The sequence below is a fragment of the Solanum stenotomum genome, chromosome 1, assembly GCF_019186545.1.
Source record: "Solanum stenotomum isolate F172 chromosome 1, ASM1918654v1, whole genome shotgun sequence".
Taxonomy (NCBI): domain Eukaryota; kingdom Viridiplantae; phylum Streptophyta; class Magnoliopsida; order Solanales; family Solanaceae; genus Solanum; species Solanum stenotomum.
The window spans coordinates 49,930,852-49,950,096 of NC_064282.1; the positions used below are offsets into that span (position 1 = coordinate 49,930,852).

Genomic DNA, 19,245 nt, shown 5'->3' on the forward strand with positions numbered 1-19,245 from the left:
TGTGCAAATGAGTATAATCATCCAATCAACACAATAATTATATTATAATGTATTCACTTTACTCTCAAAGCAATATAATTGAATGCACACAAGTCTCATACAAGCTAATTCTCATGTTTTGCCCTTCAAGAGATATAGATCACATTCAACTAATAAATCTAGAATTACTACATTAGATATAGATGGTGACATGAATCAATCAACTAAACTACTACAAGTACAATCTCATGATATTCATCTCACTAAAACTCACTCACATCACAAAATCACAAATTGGGGACATGGGGGTTCATGGGTTCTTGGAGGAAATTCAACATCAAAACCAGAGAAATTCCTCTATTAATACATAATTCAAGTAATCAATTCATTGTATTCATGATTCCATAACATTCTACTAACACCAATCAACACCCACACTTTAAGATCCAATTTAGGGGAATTAGGGTAATTCATGGATTCATGGAAGATTTTATCATAAAACCAACTTAAAACAGTAATTCAATCGTAATATAAGATAATTAAATCATTGAAAACATTTTTAGGAAGAATCCATAACTTGGAGTGAAAACCCTAGGTTTTGGAGACTTTTCTACTTGAGAAAATACATAACTACCCCATTAAAGTAAGACCTGTTTTGTAAAAAGACACTTGAACTTTGTGAAGGTCCTATTACCCCACTAAACTACTCTCAACCAAACTTAATATGTCATTTTCACTTATTTTTGCACCTGTTGTGTTCTCACATTGCAAGAGCGCGTGAGTAGTTTAAAAAATAGCCTCTAACCAATATAAAAAAACCATGTGGCATTTCAAATTGATTTCTTTTTTAAAATTAAGATCCATCTTCCCCAAATCAATTTAAACACCATTAACAACTATTGAAGCTTGTTGGAGTGTCTATGGCCGAGTTAGCATTGTAGTATTTCTCGAAGTTTGATTCACTGTCACAAGACGAGTACTATGTTAAGTCATCCTTAATTCTGGACTCGTCATTTGCTTCTCCTATCTTCTTCGTCATTTCAATGGTACAATTTATCATCGTCGATATTTGATATTTTTGACGGAGATGATGAAAAATAACAAAAGTGAAAAGAAAAAATGAAGAGAAAAAAGGTCATTGTTAGTCACCATTTTATCTGATGAAAAAAGCATTTTCCGGCGATAATGGCAAATTAATGGTGATTAGCCATAGTTGCTTCAACCATCTGAGGCGAAAGGCTTCTTGGTGCTAATAGAAGTAATTGTATAGTTCCAAGAATAGAGGAATATAATAAAATGATGATTGTTTTCCTAAAATTACAATGATAATAACATAAAAATAATAGATTGATTTTTGTTTACCATTTCTAATTGAAGTTATTTGTCTTTTTCTTATTTGATAAAGAAGGTTAGAGAAAGGGGAGAAGTAGATAGGAATGGAGAGGTGTTGGGGGGTGGAAAGTATTTTTTCCTTTATTTATAATAAAGAAAAATCTTTTTTCATATTAATTTTTATAATTTATGACATTTAACACGTGGAAATTTGAGATTGGGGCGTGAAAATCACACCTTTTTTCACAACTGGGTTTAATCAAAAAATGAGGCAATGTTATTACTTTCAAATTGTTCAAGAGGTGTTAGGACCCCCACAAAGTTTAAGTGTCTCTTTACAAAAAGAGTACTAGTTCAGGGTGGACTTTATGTATTTTCTCTTTCTACTTTTAAATTGGAAGTTTGAGGACTTCATGGATGAAAAGCTAACCATGAATCAAAACTACCATACCTTAGATGAAGATTCCACACGAATTTGGGTAGAAAAGATGAGTTCTTGAGCCCTAGACTTCAACTTCTTCTTCTTCTCCAATGGAGGTTTTTGTGAGAGAAATATTTGGGGGAAAGTTGGTTATGTTTTGGGTCTTGTGATTTATGAAGTATATTGGTTAGTTAATGGTTTAAAAGTACTTATATAAGTGTATTAAAATAATATGAAACAACCCCACATTAAAATATTTAAACTAGGAATTACCTAAAAGAAACTTACCTTGGCCGACTTTGAGGAAGCATTGCAGGCCCCATCCACGACCCCCACCCACGGGGCGTGGATGGACCCACGAACCGTGCTGGTCACTCGTGTGTTGGGGTCTGCAGCTCCTCAACTTGGCTCTTGACCCAATAATATGCCCTACGGGGCGTGGATGGACCTACTCCCAGTAGGTCCCATCCGTAGGTCACTAATTTTGTGCAGCTTAGGCTATTTTGGGGTTAGGATTGATTGGTGGCGACTCGGATGGCATCTGATTAACATAGGGTCCTACTCAAGGACCCTTGGTTGGTCCTTGGGGGGGTCATGCCTTGACGTTTAACCCCTAAACCGCTCGTCCTAAGTACGGAAAGCCATTTTAAAACATTAACCCACACATCAAACTCTAAAACTCTCACGTAAGGCTCTAGTTTCACCTACTAGTTTTCCGAGTGTTACAATATCTTCCCCTTGGGAACATTCATCCTCGAATGACGTTTCTAAACACTTTACGGAATTAAAGACACAAGACTAGCAGCCCATCATGCATGAAACATCTAAATAATGCACAATTCAAAGGAGGAAACATCAAATCCATCTCAAAATATAAACAATACAACACAGGGGAGTAGGAACTACATCTAACAACTCAATATGTACGAAACTCAATACTTCTCATTTTCATAGGAGGAACTAACTTCTCCAACTAAAATAATACTCAACACAATATCATGGAGCTAATATGCAATTACTCTCAAAACCATACTAAATCATGTTCACCAACACATCTCATGAAGTCAAATAGGCAACTCATACTAATGCACAACAACATGAAGAATATAAAACATGAAAACTCATTGTCTCATAAAACATGAATTTCACAAAGAACATGCATAATTTTTTTTTTGGAAATAGGAAACACATAATTTACATATGACTTCCAAAACAAGGAAATTTTAGAGGAACTACTTACAACATCCAAGACTTCACAATCATGAAACAAGTCAAGGGAAACTTATCATTTCAAGCTAAAGGAGGAATAGAAGGAAATATAAGGGTATCGGGACATCTCATTGTCCCTTGGCCTCCCAAGTAGCACTCTCACCTAAAACCCTCACACACAAGACCACTCCTTCACACTTCCATGAAAGCAACTTCCTCATTCTTCTACTTCTTAACTTGCCGATCTAAGACTTATGTCGGTACCTCTAAATTAGAGAAGTTCTCATTTAATCACTCTTGCTCACAAGCAACCTTACCAACACCACTCAAGATTTCATATGAGCCTACCAAACAAAACTAAACTTCTCAAACTCACGACACCCCTTAAGGTGAAAATTTCAAGCCAATCCAAATTGTGAACATCAAGAACACCTACCCACTTTGCCACCTAAGCACAATATCTCCCCATTAGGAGTAAGCATGTACAGACTTTTCTAAGCACCATTTTTTTCAACTCTAAGGTCGGATCAAGTTATCACTAATCCTTCACACAAGATTATTCTTAAACCATGGAGAATTACACTTCTACTCTCTTCTAAAGGAGTCGACTCACTTAATATCTCTAGGCATCACTCAAACACTATTCATCAAATCTTCAAACACACCCTAAAACTCATCATGACTAAGTTGGGTTCTACCAACAAACACACATAATCATAATGAAACCCATTTATACTAAGGACAACATAAAAGCCCATCATGTCAATCTATCAAGTCACAAAAGACAGGCAAATACCGGAATCTAAATAAGCATGAAACACATATCGGGAGCAACATTTGGAGGACACTCTTGCTCACCTCTAGCTTGGAGAGCATTGAACCTAATTTTCTTCCTCTCTTTTCCCCTAGCTGTAAGTATCGAGCAATCTCTCATTTTATGGTCACTTCCACCACAACCATAACAACCTTCCATACCGGCTAAACACCTACCATAATGTTTCCTTCCACATATATTGCAAGTAGGCTTAAGTAACACAAATTCACTATTTCTCCCTCTTTGAGGCTTAGGGTTAGACACCCTCTCTTCACTAAACCTTGGGAAAAACTTAGAAGGACCTTGTCCGGAGAACCTTCCAAGAGAAGAACTATCATCATCTATTCTAACCCTTTTTTTCTCCCTCAACCTTTCTTTAAGTTTCTTTTGATCAATTTCAAAGGCATAAACTACAAGACAAGAGATATACATATTATGCTCAAACATGGCCATACGACATTCTTTTACCACTAACTCGGACAATCCCGACACAAACTTACTCATTCCCAATTTGGGATTGGACACTAGAATTGGAACATACTTAGACAATTGAGTGAACATCCATGCATATTCTTTAACACTCAAATCATTTTGTCTAAGTTTTATGAACTCAAGCAACAAAGCTTCTCTCATCTCTAAAGGGAAGAAACTATCTAGAAAAGCACTCTTGAACCCTTCCCACTCTATAGGGCCCAATCCTGCCGGTCTAGTCTCTTTCCATTGATCATACCATATTTGTGCAATCCCTTTGAGTTGAAAAGAAGCTAACTCCACCTTATCTACATGAGTTACTCTCATAAAGTCTAACACCTTAGAGACCTTCTCCACAAACTCTCAAGGATTTTCTTCCACCTTGGAGCCATAAAACTCCGGAGGATACCACCCCAAAAACTCCCTCACTCTAGAAGCAGCTATCGCCCTTATTGGGTTTGCCAAAGTTACATCCTCTCTATTAGCTTGCAACTTCAAGGCTTGAGCTAACAGTTGGATAGCAGACCTAAAATCCACATGAGTCACATCATCCCCTATAGGGTCAATTGGAGCTTGGGGAGGATCTTGGAGGGGAACCTCTTGCTCCATATTGTCTTCCTAATTCCTTTCAAAGTTAGCCCTTGAAGTAGTCATATCCTGAAAACCACAGGGCACACATTAGAAGTAAGACCTAATAAAACTAAACTCTATGGCACGACTTAGAGAATGAAGAAGTGAAGTTTTCGTAACATCCAATAGCCTCCTATTCATAATTTTGGCGCGCTTCACATTTATGAACAAGACCCTACTAGACGTGGTTTGAGACATCCTAAAATCATCCCAGAAATCTTCTGCTCTGATACCATGTTTGTCATGACCCAAGGCTACCCCCTAGATATGACACAACATACAAGACTCTGAAAAGCCTCATAGCATATCATAACATAAGAACATAGGAAATAGTGCAGAAATTTAAAAATTTTGTTTACAATCGAAGTATTTTATAAAAACAAGTGAGAGTCTACAACACTATGTCTTAAACCATCTATAACACTTGAAAACACTCTTAGGGACACAGCCCTTACAAAAATCTGAAACATAAGGAAAGACTTAAAGGACATAATGGCCAGTTCCTCGATTACTATGAGGAATCACCAAGCTTCTACTTCTTGATCTACTATGATCTTAACCATGAAGATGGAAGTCGATATCACCGAATCCTACACTTTGTGAAAAATGTAGAAGAAATATGGGTTAGTACAAAAATGCACAAAGTATGATAGCCATGCATAAAAACCTTTGGAAATATGCTAAAAGGGAGCTTTCCTAGTTTAAACCATCATTTAGAAGTTAGTGTGAAAACACAAGTCATAAGCATAAAAGACATCATGATAAGGCCTAGACTATAGCATGGCAGATAACAATCACAACTAGTGAGTATAAAAAATACCATTAGGAACACATACATAGTCAATACAATCTAGTTTTAGTATGATATGAGAGAAACACTTCATGAGCCACCTCAAGGCAAGCTTATGCAATGCATAGGTAAGATCCCATAATCTCACCTATACTAAGAAAGTCACTTTAGATCCTCATTCATGTTTACCATCTTTTAACCTCATCCTTAGCCTATTTCTCATAAACAAGGAAACACTCACCTTTAGTCAACTCTATCAAGGGAAGCAACCCATGGTAACAATGAGAGTTAGCATACAACATTACAAGTAGACTTAACATCTAATGCAATTTCCATCTAGTCACAAGTACATTTACTATATGAATAATCATGACAAAAGAGGAATCTACCATAACTACTCTCAAAGCCTACTTGTGCAATGCATGGATGAACTTTCATACCCCCACCCACACTAAGTAGTACTTGTTGAATATCCATAGTTCATCCTAAACTTGACCTTATGGGTATTATTTTTAATCGACATAGACCATGAGAGCTTATTCATGGAATCTGGTGTCTACTTCACACCGAAAAGGGGTGTCCTACTTGCCTAAGGTAGAACCAAACTATTAGCTTAGGTGGATCCATTATCTAAAGACCTATGTGGGCACATTGTTATGGGATAAGGGGATTGATACTAGAAAACCTGACCTCTACTAACGCAAGGGCTTCCATCCCAAGAGATTGTTCCTACAAACCAGGCCTCTACTATCGTGAGGGCTTCCATATCATATCACTATCCACTCGGTGCTAAGCATAATTCTCATTGAGTTATATTAATTATTGACTTAAATTGATAATAATGAAAGAATGTCTTGACACTCAATCCAACAAACTCATACTAAAGCTCTTAGATTCATTTGGGGAGACTAGTCTTCAACCCTTAGAATCAATATATGTGACAAACCTTCACATTGTTTGGCATTCATACCTAAGTGTTCAAATGAGTATAATCATCCAATCAACACAACAATTAGATTATGATGTATTCACTTTACTCTCAAAGCAATCTAATTGAATGCACACAAGTCTCATACACATAGTTAATTCTCATGTTTTCCCTTCAAGAGCTATAGATCACATTCAACCAATCAATCTAGAATTACTACATTAGATATATATGGTGACATGATTCAATCAACTAAACTACTACAAGTACAATCTCATGATATTCATCTCACTACAACTCACCCACATCACAAAGTCACAAATTGGGGACATGGGTGTTCATGTGTTTTTGGAGGAAATTCAACATCAAAACCATAAAAAATCCTCAATTAATAAATAATTCAAGTAATCAATTCATTATATTCATGGTTCTATAACAATCTACTAATACCAATCAACGCCCACACCTTAAGATCCAATTTGGGGGAATTAGGGTAATTCATGGATTCATGAAATATTTTATCATAAAACCAACTTAAAACAGTAATTTAATCGTAATATGAGATAATTAAATCATTGAAAATGTTTTTAGAAAGAATCCATGACTTGGAGTGAAAACCCTAGGTTTTGGAGAATTTTCTACTTTGATATCGGAAGTTTGAGGACTTCATGGATGAAAAGCTAACCATGAATCAAAAATCATACCTTAGATGAAAATTCCTCATGAATTTGGGTAGAAAAGATGAGTTCTTAAGCCCTAGACTTCAACTTCTTCTTCTTCTCCAATGGAGGTTTTAGTGAGAGAAATATTTGGGGGAAAGTTGGTTATGTTTTGGGTCTTGTGATTTATGAAGTATATTGGTTAGTTAATGGTTTAAAAGTACTTATATAAGTGTATTAAAATAATATAAAACATCCCCAAATTAAAATAATTAAACTAGGAATTACCTAAAAGAAACATACCTTGGCCGACTTTGAGGCATCATTGCAAGCCTATCCACGGCCCCCACCCACGGGGCGTGGATGGACCCACGGACCATACTGGTCACTCGTGGGTTGGGGTATGCAGCTCCTCAACTTGGATCTTGACCCACGACTGTGCCCTACGGGTCGTGGATGGACCTACGCCTAGTAGGTCCCATCCGTGGGTCACCAATTTTGGGAAGCTTGGGTTGTTTTGGGGTTAGGATTTAGGGTCCTTCTCAAGGACCCTTGGTTGGTCCTTGGGGGGTCGTTCCTTGACGTTTAACTTCTAAACCCATCATCCTAAGTACGGGAAGCCATTTTACAACATAAACCCACACATTAAACTCTAAAACTCTCACGTAAGGCTCTAGTTTCACCTACTAGTTTTCCAGGTGTTACACCAAGACTTGGAGCTACAATTCCTCTGCGACTGCTTGGCGCCCAAGTAGGATAAGTTTATTAATTAAGTAGTTGTAAATATGTGATTCATTGCATAGTGTACCAGTAATTGATGGTAGAATTTATGCGTAGGCTTTTGTGCACCAAAAAAGGGATAGTCCTACATTTAATTCTAGTTGTTCCATCAGAATTATGTCGTAGGAGGAAGCCTAATCCAGTGAACTAGGGTAGGCGATGTTTTAATTTCATGTTTGTGAGAAGTATGTTGGTAATTACTTCATTATAATGCATGTTTGTATGTGAATGAAGCCTTGTCGATCAAACATAATGAAATAAGTATGAATGAACAAATGCATGCCATGATTCAACACTTGATGGTATAATTATGAGTATGTACATATGAGTCTAATTGTGATTGTGGTTGTGTTGAATGGATCAGGTGTCACGTTCTAACACACTAACTGGGATCGGGTGCCACATTTTGACACTTATATTGGAGCGGGTGTCACGTTTCGATACACTAATTGGGATCGGGTTCAATGTTCCAGCACACTTATTGTTTGGGTATGGGTTCCATGATGGAACTAATGAATTGTCATAGCTATTTGTTATTAAGAATGTGGGATGTACCTCTCTTCTAAACTGATTACTGAACCATAATTTATATATAACTGTATTAGTGGGTTGTGCTTATTTGGTTATATATCTCTTTATTGAATGAACTGTGAATGGTTAGTCTCAAAATGGAATAAAATATGGTAAGTGGAGACCGAGGGTTCAAAGTGTTACCATGTATTACTTTAGAAGTGGTTGTGTCGCAATTGTTAGGTAGTCGGGTCATACCTGGGAAGTGGATTCATACTTGAAAGGATAGCGAGCCTTGATAGTATGTACTATGGGGTCAAGGGTATTGGTGATGTGGAAGAACTAAGGGTATGTTGTAGTTAGCCGGGTTGGTAGTGGTTACATCTGGAACCTCTCTAAGAGGTAGAAAGTTAAGTGACGATTAAGAGTAGAGCGTGTGAGGGTTAGAATCAAGTGTGCTAGTATATGCTAAAGTATTCGAAAATGGTAAGGATATGAGGATATAAAGGGGGAGGAATGAACAGTCTTATTGCATGTTTCCTGCTAGTTGATTTTCTTATATTATACGGTGGGTATCGGGTTGACCGATGATTCCTACCAGTACGTGTGGTTGTACTAATACTACTCTTGCTATGCCTTTTTGGCATAGTCTAGTTGCAGGGTCCGTGATGTTTTCATAGGTGGAGACGAAGACAATCTCCCATAGCTTTTATTTTTCCTTCCCTGTGGTGGGAGCTGCGTCAGTTGTTATCATGTACTAGATACCTGGGATGTTAATTACTTTACAAGTCTTAACTCGAAATGTTGAAAAACCCTTTATGTTCTTTTAATCTCAAGAACATTATTTTATCCTCTGTTTTCTTAATCTTCCGTATGCTTTATCCGTTTGGGAATTGAGGGTTCTCCTACTTAGGTGTTAGAGTAGGTGCCCACACGATCCGATGAGTTGGGTCGTGAAAAATTGGTATCAGAGCCCAGGTTACCGGAGAGAGCAAAATATGGAATAGACTCTGCGGATTGGTGTGTTGACGTCCACACCTAATCTTCAGTAAGCTATGAAGCATTCTAGGGAGTTGTTCCATTTCTCCTCTCATCTCGTGTGGGTTGTCACTTGTGGTATGAGTTGAGTCTGATTGGTATCTCCCAATTCCAATTTGTATCTCAATAAAGTGAACTGGACGCCATAGTCACGGCTGAAGGGACACAAGTAAGGTAAATTGGAACTGAGAAGGTTCCAATTGGTATTTGGCCACAGAGGCTGTATAAATGCATTGATGATCAGTAATGGTCATCCATGAAGAGAATTAATTAATAATTTTGACTTGTTTGTGAGTTGTAGCTTGAAACTGTGAATGTATACATATTGTTGTCTAAAATAACTGTTGGTGTGAAAAGTGCTTTTCTTGGATGCTCTTATATGATTATGTGCACATTATTGCTTGTTTAGGTTTCGATGTGCGCAATGCGCTAGCAAAAAAATGTTCAAAATTGCGCGAGTTAAATTGCTTGAGTTTAGGGAACTTGTTGTCGGAAAGAGGGTCATCACAGGGTTAGGTGCAAGGATCCAGATAAACTACGATGTGATTCGTAAGCAAAATCTGTACATGTGTGCAACCAATGATAACCTTGTGAGTGTATGGGCACATCCTGGAAATGTGTGTGGTTGTGGTGTTCATTTATGTGAAGGAATTTTGGAGCGCGTACCGTGGGGATTGACTCGGGGTAGACGATGACTATCCTAGCTAAAGGGAATATCCTAACTACTTAGTTATAGCCTGGGAATTAAGGGGAAATTTTAGAAAATTGGGAAGAACCCGAGGAAATTGTTGACCTAGGGTACTGTTTTCGTCTGAGCCACTGGGGCGAGATTATTTCCGCCAGGGCGAGGCCGCTACATCAGGATTTCTCCCGCCAGAGCGGGACAGGGCGAGACATAATCTCTGTCCTATCTCCCTTATTTACCCTAGTCACACCTGTATACCCTGAATCCTATATTGACTAATCCTTACAATTCAACCAGTATTCAGCAATAGAACAGTAAGTTATAAACCTTAGCATTTAAATATTAATGTGATATACAACAAAAACCAGAATCCATGTGCTTACAAAAGTGTAAAGGATAAACAAAAGAGATAATGAAACATTATTCATTACATACCCAAGAGGGGCAAAAAACCTAATCAGGACCCCTGGAATGGGAAGTGTCGCTAGCAGAGTCTAGGTCCTCCGGGGGTATCACGCCAGATGATGCCTCGTTCAACCAAGGGAACTCCCTATAGTCTCCCGGCTCGAGTCGTGGAATCTCCCTCTGGGGGCAACACAGGAGAAGATGGTCTTCATAATCTTCCATATTCGGTCCATCAAACGATCCCTCTTTATACTCTTCCTCCTCTAGTGTCGCACCTAGCGATGCAGTATCTCAACCTCGAGAGCAGTGGCGGGTGGAACTGAAGTGGCGTCAGCATAGGAGCGTTCCAATCTCCTCCGGACGGCCACTAGGTCCTCCTTCACCCGAGTACCTGATAGTGGGGAATGGGACTGGGTGGGGAGAGTGTCGTTGCCCTCATAATCTTCCCCTCCTTCGTCGTCCGCCTCATCAGCCACTTGACTGCTACTGGCCCTGTCCTTCTTCCTCTTCTTACTTTCGAAAGTGGAAGCCTGTTTAATCAAAAGAGGGTGAAAAAAGGGATCCATGGGAAGTACATCTTTGATGTCCAAAAGTGGCAACCCCGCACGCTTACACATCGCTGTAACCAGCTAGGTAGGAAGAATGCCTTCTTGTTACCCCAGTAGAACATCTTCTACTCAGTAATATGTTTAGTCCGATAACCTGTATAGCGCACGTCACCACCAAATCCCAAAGAAATGTCACGTCGGTGCGGTTGCCCGATGGGCGGATTCTCCTGGTAACTAAGTGCAACCACCTTTTGGCATCCGATGACCATTTATCATTGGTGATGCCCTCTGTAGTGGCCCAGTAGACTCTGTCTCGGCGCGCAGGCTCCACCTGTGTATCCTTCAACCAGCCCACGTCCATCTCTCTCAACTTGGCCTCAAACTCCGTGTTGGGGACTTCTGGCACCTCGAGCACATCATTTATGAATTGTGTGTTCAGGGGGATGTCAACTACCCGGATGCACATGGTAGGGTGAGGATCATCCCAGCGAACATTAGGGAGGATGGCATATAACTCCCTCACCCAATTGGAGCGTGCAGTAGGGGGAGCCTCTGTCAATGGGTCCCAACCAAACTCCATCAGACGAGCATAAAATGTGGGCGCCTTCTCCTCTAGGTTTGGTAAATGGAAACCCCTCTTGCAACAGAACTTGGTGTTCCGGTGGTCGTGGTACCTTTCCCGACTGGCAGCATCGGGAAACCGAGCGAAAGGCAGATTCTCCTTGTTAATACCAACCATTTTAGATAAGCCTGCAAAAATTATGAGACACACACATTAGAATTCCCTGGGATTTGACAATATTTGACTAAAATAAACCTCATTTTCGATAGAATTTCAGCAGATCAGAGTCTATAAAGTACCCTAGAACCTAAATATGCAATTATTCTAGCAAAATAACCCCTAAAGGATGTCCAAATCCGAGTCATACACTAAGAAAACCTTTCAACTTCCACCACCCTTTTCGATATTATTTCAACCATATTTTCGTGAAATCCTTACGCCCAGAACGTTGTAGAGACGTTGGGGGACGTAAGGGAAGTGTCCATGCTTAGTTGTTCAAACAAAATCAAGCAACCTATGTTCAAAGTTTGAATAAATACCCCAACGCCTTCCTAATCAATCAGATATTGTCATGCAATCGTAGCTAAGTAAGTAATGAAGTAACTAGCGTAAGGAATGAGAACCTTACCTTGAAGTTGATGTGCGGAGCGAAGTGTCTGAGAGGATTTTTGAGAGTTTTGAAGGAGAAAAGGGAGGAAATGGGGAAACCATTCCCCTTTCCCCCCTTTACTGTCTCTGATCTCCCGCTACAGCAGGAGGTGCCTCGCCACAACGGCCTCGTCTCAGCGAAAAAATTGTCGTTTTGGCGGGGTCAGGCTGTACAGTTGAGTGCATTTCCTTTCTCTGTGTGTTGCCTCATTTCCCTAACCGGTCATTCGAGTATAGAACCCTTTCGGGCTTAAGATTTGAAAAACCACCACCCTTTGTGGTTCCATAATAGGTTGTGTCGTTAGTTTGGAAGTACTCCAAAAAGGGCTCGTGTTTATCCCTTCACTAGTCGTTCGGGGACGAACGAGAGGTAAATTGGTATCTATTGTAATGACCCGAACTGTCATTATTTAGGAAAGAAAAATGTTGAGGGGAAAACTGGGGGCACCATAGATGCCGCTAGGGCGGCGGCGCCTCAGCGAGATAGGTCGCGCCAGAGCAGGAATTACGGGACCAGAACTTAAATAACGCAAAACCTTATTTTCTCCTTTTTCTCAAAACACCAAAAAGAGGCGAGAATCAACCCTGAAACCCTCAAAAGGCTGCTTTAGGCTTGGGAAGGAAGGAAAAAGAGAATTCTAGCGTAAGGAGGTCGATAGCTTGCAGATTTTCGGTCAAGATTCACCGTCTCGTCGTTCGAAAGCCAGGACTTGGAGCTACAAATTCTCTGCGACTACTTGGCGTCCGGGTAGGCTAGGTTTATTAATTGAGTAGTTGTAAATCTGTGATTCAATGTGTAGTATATTGGTAATTGATGGTAGAATTCATATGTAGGCTTTTGTGCACCGAAAAAGGGATAGTCGTACATGTAATTATAGTTGTTCCATCAAAATTATACCGTAGGAGGAAGCCTAATCATATGAACTAGGGTAGGTGATGGTTTGATTTCATGTTTGTGAGATGTATGTTGGTAATTGCTTCATTATAATGCATGTATGTACGTCAATGAAGCCTTTTATCAAACCTAATGAAATAAGTATGAATGAACAAATGTATGCCATGAGTCAACACTTGATGGTATGCTTATGAGTATGTCCATATGAGTGTGATTATGATTGTGGTTGTGTTGAATCGATCGGGTGTCACGTTTCGACACACTAACTGGGATCGGATGTCACGTTTCGACACATATCTTGGCGCGGGTGTCACGTTCTGACACACTAATTGGGATCGGGTGCCACGTTCTAATACACTAACAGTTTGGGTATGGGTTCCATGAGAAAACCATTGAATTGTCATATCTATTTGTTATAGAGAATGTGGTATGTACCTTGCTTCTAAACTGATGATTGAACCGTAATTTATATATAACTATGTTAATGTGTTGTGCTTATTTTGTTATATATCTCTTTATTGAATAAACTGCGAATGGTCAGGCTCAAAATGGAATAAGATCTAGTAAGCGGAGATTGAGGGTTCCGAGTGTTACCGTGTATTACTTTAGAGGTGGTTGTGTCGCAATTGTTAGGTAGCGAGGTCATACCTGGGAATAGGGTTCATACTTGAAAGGATAGCGAGCCTTGATAGCATGTACTATGGGGTCAAGGGTGTTGGTGATGTGGAAGAACTAAGGATATGTTGTAGTTAGCTGGGTTGGTAGTGATTACATTTGGAACCTCTCTAAAAGGTAGAATGTTAAGTGACGATCAAGAGTGGAGCGAGTGAGGGTTACAGTCAAGTGTGCTAGTATATGCTAATGTATTCGGAAATGGTAAGGATATGAGGATATAAATGTGGAGGAATGAACAGTTTTATTGCATGTTTCCTGCTAGTCGATTTACTTATATTATGCGGTGGGTATCGGATTGACCGATGATGCCTACCAGTATGTATGGTTGTACTGATACTACTCTTGCTATGCCTTTTTGGCATAGTCTAGTTGCAGGGTCCGTGATGTTTTCATAGGTGAAGACGAAGACAATCTCCAACAACTTATATTTTATCCTTTCATGTGGTGGGAGCTGCGTCAGTTGTTATCTTGTTTATACCTTGTAATCTTAGAAGTTCTTGTACCTGTTTAGACTAGATCTCTGGGGTGTTAATTACTTTACAAGTCTTAACTCGAAATGTTGAAAAACCCTTTATGTTCTTTTAATCTCATGAACGTTATTTTATCTTCAATTTTCTTAATCTTCTGCATGTTTTAACCGTTTGGGAATTGAGGGTTCTCCTACTTAGGTGTTTGAGTAGATGCCCGCACGGCCCGGTGGGTTGGGTCGTGACAATATCTCTACACTTGAATGTATCTCTCACTACTTCAATGTATCTCTCGCTACATTCAATGTATCTCTCTCTACGTTGAAAATATGTAATAAGACATCCCTATTTATAATACTAACAACCAAAGTAAACTAGGACTAGGAACCTATAGAACTAACAAATCATAATTAAATATAAATAAGAAAATACCATAAATAATAAATCTTAAACTAGTAAGGAATCCTAAACTATTTAGGAATCCTAATCTTGATTTATTTCCTATATCTTGCATTTGAGCTCCGAGTAAATTCAAATCGTGCACTACAAAATCCATTCGGGGTGGCGCTCCAAACAAGAATTTTTCATACTCGGATCTTGAATTAACCTGAGATCTTTTCTTAAGGATAAAATAATCTCGAAGCTTGAATTAACCATCTATATTAATTTTTTTTGTGTCTAATCATATTATGACATAAAGTTATGGATTTAAATTTTATATATAGACAAACATTATAAACATTTTTAATACTATCAATGTAGCTTGAACCGATTACAATAGAACCTCTCTAAATTAATACTCAGTAAATTAATAAACTCTCTAAGTTAATATATTTTTTGTTCCCGACTTGGGCGAGTGGAAAAATTCACCGATTTTGATATGATACTATATTTTCAAAAGACCCCAATATAAATATTGGTCCCATTATAAATTAATTATTCTTTAAAAATACAAAAATATCTAAGAAAATCTAGTTAAATATAATTCTAGTGTTTTTTTGTTAAAATTTAAATCTAGTTGAATCTTATCTTTAACTTTTTTTATTGCATCCAAAACTTTCGATGTTGTCTTCTTGAACTACAACAAAAATTGTGAAAAGTTCTAGATACGATAAGTGTTTTCTTATGTGTAACTGGTTTTAAAGGTATTATATTATTTTCAACTTCATCATCAATATTGTTTTCTCTGATGATATCCATAATTTCTTCTAAGTTCTCGATCTCGGAACATGTATCTTCTGCAGTCAAGTAATCTAACAGGCTATTAACATCCATTTTATTGTGGTAGCGGAAATTAACAATCATAACCAAAAATTCATGATGTCCTTTTCATTAGTGGGTTCATTTAAATTTCTTGAGGCTTCATCCCATGAACAATGTAATTAAATTAATCATTATTAAATCTCAAAAGCATTCTTTAAATAATACCTCCATAGAATAATAATATTTTGTAATTCCGATAATATTAATTTAGAGAGATTTTAGTGTATATGTTGGGGTTAAATATATGGGGAGAAAAAAAAAGTAAAAAAAGAAAAAAGAAATAAACACGCCCAGATACATACTCTGATGCTTCTTTTTAAAGAGGGCCAATGCGTACCTTCCCGTGATTCCCCTTAATTACCCCTTCTCCTTCCACCTTCCTATCCCTCCACTCCTAAATCTCTCTCTCTCCGATTCATCAATCTGAAGAAATAATTTCTCACTTCTAATCCTCATCTTCTTCTTCATCATCATCATCAGGTAATAATCAGTGTATTTAACAGTTCCTACTTCCTTCTAAAATGCATTTTACAAGTGATCTTTTGCTTTGTGATTTGTTTTTTGTGTGTTAATTGTAATTACCTGTGTTTAGTTTATCGGCTAATTACGAATCTGACTCGAATTTTATTGATTCGTTCTTATTTTCTTCAGAATCTATCTTTGAATCTGAATTGGTTTGAGTGCCTTTTATTTCTTATATCTGTCTATTCATGTGACTGAATCTACAGGTTTTCTTCTTCAGACCTCAAATTGGATAGTGATTCAATCGATTCGGTCCTAAATTTGATTCGATTTTAACTGAATCTGATGGAACCAATGGTTGTAGAGATGTCTTCAACGGTGATCTCGAATCCTGTAATGTCTTCTGACAGAGTAATATCAAGGAGAAAAAAGAGTAAGAAAAGTTTGAGAAATCAAACTCAAAACATTAGCAACAATAACAGCAACAGTGAAACTCCGAGTAATACTACTGAATGGAAAACTCAAGCTCAACAGCAAGTTTACTCTTCAAAGCTACTCAAAGCACTCCGTGAATTGCGGATCAGTTCACCAGCGGCGGCGGCGAAGACTTCATCGGTGCCGGCGCCAAAAGGAGGTCGAGCCGTACGTGAAGTTGCTGACAGAGTCCTTGCCGTTACTGCTAAAGGACGATCCAGGTGGAGCCGAGCTATACTTACAAACCGGCTCAAGCTCAAGTTCATGAAGAAACACGCCAAGCGGCAGAAAATGGCGGTTTCCTCTACCAGCCGGTTACCTAGGAAGCCGAGAGTGGGGATTTTGAAGCTGAAAAAGAAGAATTTGCCGGCTTTTCAGAAAAAAGCTCGAGTTTTAGGACGGCTTGTTCCTGGTTGCCGGAAACAACCGCTGCCGGTGATTCTAGATGAAGCTACCGATTACATAGCAGCTCTTGAGATGCAAATTCGAGCGATGAGCGCTTTAGCTGACCTACTTTCTGGTGCTTCCTCAAGTACTACTGCTCCTCTTGATCAGCTCAGCTCGAGTCGACCTCCTCCTATTTGATGATTTATGGTTTTCTTGCTTTTCTATTTTATCTATTTTCTTCTCTCCCTTTCTATGAATATTCCTCTGTTACATATATTTCTTCTATCTTTTCAAGTGTTGGGACAATATTAGTAATTGAATTATCAGTTATATAAGGCAGTAATAATTTTGCTGGTTTTGAAATGGATCTAGAATGAAATCTATCCTAATTAATTTGACTCATTGATTTTAATTACATAGATCATCTGATATAAACACATCATGTGTAAGATGTTCTGTAATGGTATCATCTCCTACGAATATGTAATATACATTCGAGAAGCTTGTTGGCTACCTATAGGATTGTATATACAAGTCAAAATTTGGTTTAATGTATATATATACAAGTGTTTGACACTTCTAGACACAAACTTTTAGTTTGATTCTGATTTTGTTTAGTATCAAATACATAAAGATTGAGTTTGAAGTGCCATTTGGTTCTTGTCGAGAGTCAGTAAGTTGTATGAAGATGACACATCCATGACTCAGGTAATAATAAGTTAACTGAATTGTCATTTTCAGTGAGGAGGAAAGCAAGAAGATAAATTTTGTATTTTGTACCGTAGGTACTCTCAGGAACCATCTGTATGTAAATGTAATGTAAGTAATAGTTACAAGATGGTGGGGTTAAATTAAAGTTGCAAACAGGACAAATGAATTTATGAGCAACAGCAGCAGCACTTCATGTGGCTTCTTGTCCTTGTGCACTCCCACTTTAGTAAATGGGACCGGCTGACTTTCTGACCTAATATTCATAGCCCTCTCTGTGTACTGCTAACACAAAATGATCTTTGGTTGTGCAACCAATATGACTTGGGCATACATGCTGGTTTACTGAATAAAAACTTTATTTTTGAATGAATATAGGTGTTCATATTTCTCTTTTACTTTTGATAGGATTTGTAATATGGTTTTGAGTTGGTGAAGTTCTATTCAAATGGACACCTATAGTACTTCAGATAAAAAATAACGATATCATATTTAGGTATGAAAAAATGGGATAGCGTAAAGAAAGAAATACTATAATTTTTTCGTATTTACTTTAATCAACCACAAGCAGAAAGTTTCACCCACAAATATACAAATTTTTAATTCCTTTGTGTTAAATGTTACATATTTCAGCTTAGAAATACCTTTCAATGGTCTTTTGTGACAGTGATAATTAAAGGAGTAGTTAGCAATATATATGTCAGTGAATTTGCGTGATATTAAAGTAATATTGTTTTATAAAAAAATTAGTAGTTCAGTAACTTTATATGAAGTTAATCACTTGTATTTTTGGTATATAGAAAAGTAGGTGTTAGGAGAGATGGACAAAAAGAGAAGTGAGAGTGCACGTATAATACAACATAAAGTAAGGAAGTGACAGAATGAAGAGTAAGATGGAGCAGTTTTCATGCAAAAAGAAAGAAAAGAAGGCATAACATCAATTCAGATACCATGTGCCTATCTCACTATCTTTTCTGACTGTAAAAATCATTTAGCTGTCCCTTTAATTTTCACAAGCCAATAGGCCTTCTTTACTGAAATAATTGCCTCTCTTTCCATATAATTAAGTTTGTATACCGAGGGGTTGGTTGATAACAAGTTATCTCGAAATTATTAATTTTGACATAGGTTATTTTATCATATACTCCCTCCGTCCCTTTTTAGTTGTCCATATTTCCTTTTTTAGTTGTCTCTATTTAGTTGCCCATTTTGACAAAACAAGAAAGGATAACAATTCTTTTCCTATTATACCCTTATTTAAATAAAGTTGTCATAAATAAAGTAAATAAACTTATAAACTTCCCAACATTGATTAGTTATCTTGAGTGAATTTATTTTGGAATTGTAAATTATACTATAAGGGTAAAATCGTAACTTCACTATGCTAATCATTGTTGCCTTAATCTGTGTGTCATTTCTAAAGTGGACAACTAAATAGAGACGGAGGGAGTATATAAAATAACTCATTCAAAGTATAAATTGTAGAATAAATACTCAAAACTGTC

At 37.8% G+C, this 19,245-nt stretch overlaps 2 protein-coding genes across 3 annotated transcripts; one reads left to right on the plus strand and one right to left on the minus strand.

The window, feature by feature from the left end:
- Positions 1-3,743: 3,743 nt before the first annotated feature.
- On the minus strand, positions 3,744-4,553 carry LOC125853901 (uncharacterized). The gene has a single exon (XM_049533663.1). It carries the CDS (start codon positions 4,551-4,553, stop codon positions 3,744-3,746), a length of 810 nt encoding a protein of 269 aa, XP_049389620.1.
- Positions 4,554-15,979: 11,426 nt separating this feature from the next.
- Positions 15,980-17,395, plus strand: LOC125842273 (transcription factor bHLH148-like). 2 transcript variants are annotated; one of them, XM_049521547.1, is made up of 2 exons: positions 15,980-16,189; positions 16,452-17,395. In XM_049521547.1, the coding sequence occupies exon 2, from the start codon at positions 16,517-16,519 to the stop codon at positions 17,228-17,230; it is 714 nt and encodes a 237-aa protein (XP_049377504.1). In that variant the 5' UTR covers positions 15,980-16,189; positions 16,452-16,516; the 3' UTR covers positions 17,231-17,395. The 2 variants fall into 2 exon arrangements, with proteins under 2 accessions (XP_049377504.1, XP_049377512.1); XM_049521555.1 differs by having other exon boundaries at positions 16,027-16,189; positions 16,438-17,395.
- The last annotated feature ends 1,850 nt before the right edge of the window (positions 17,396-19,245 follow it).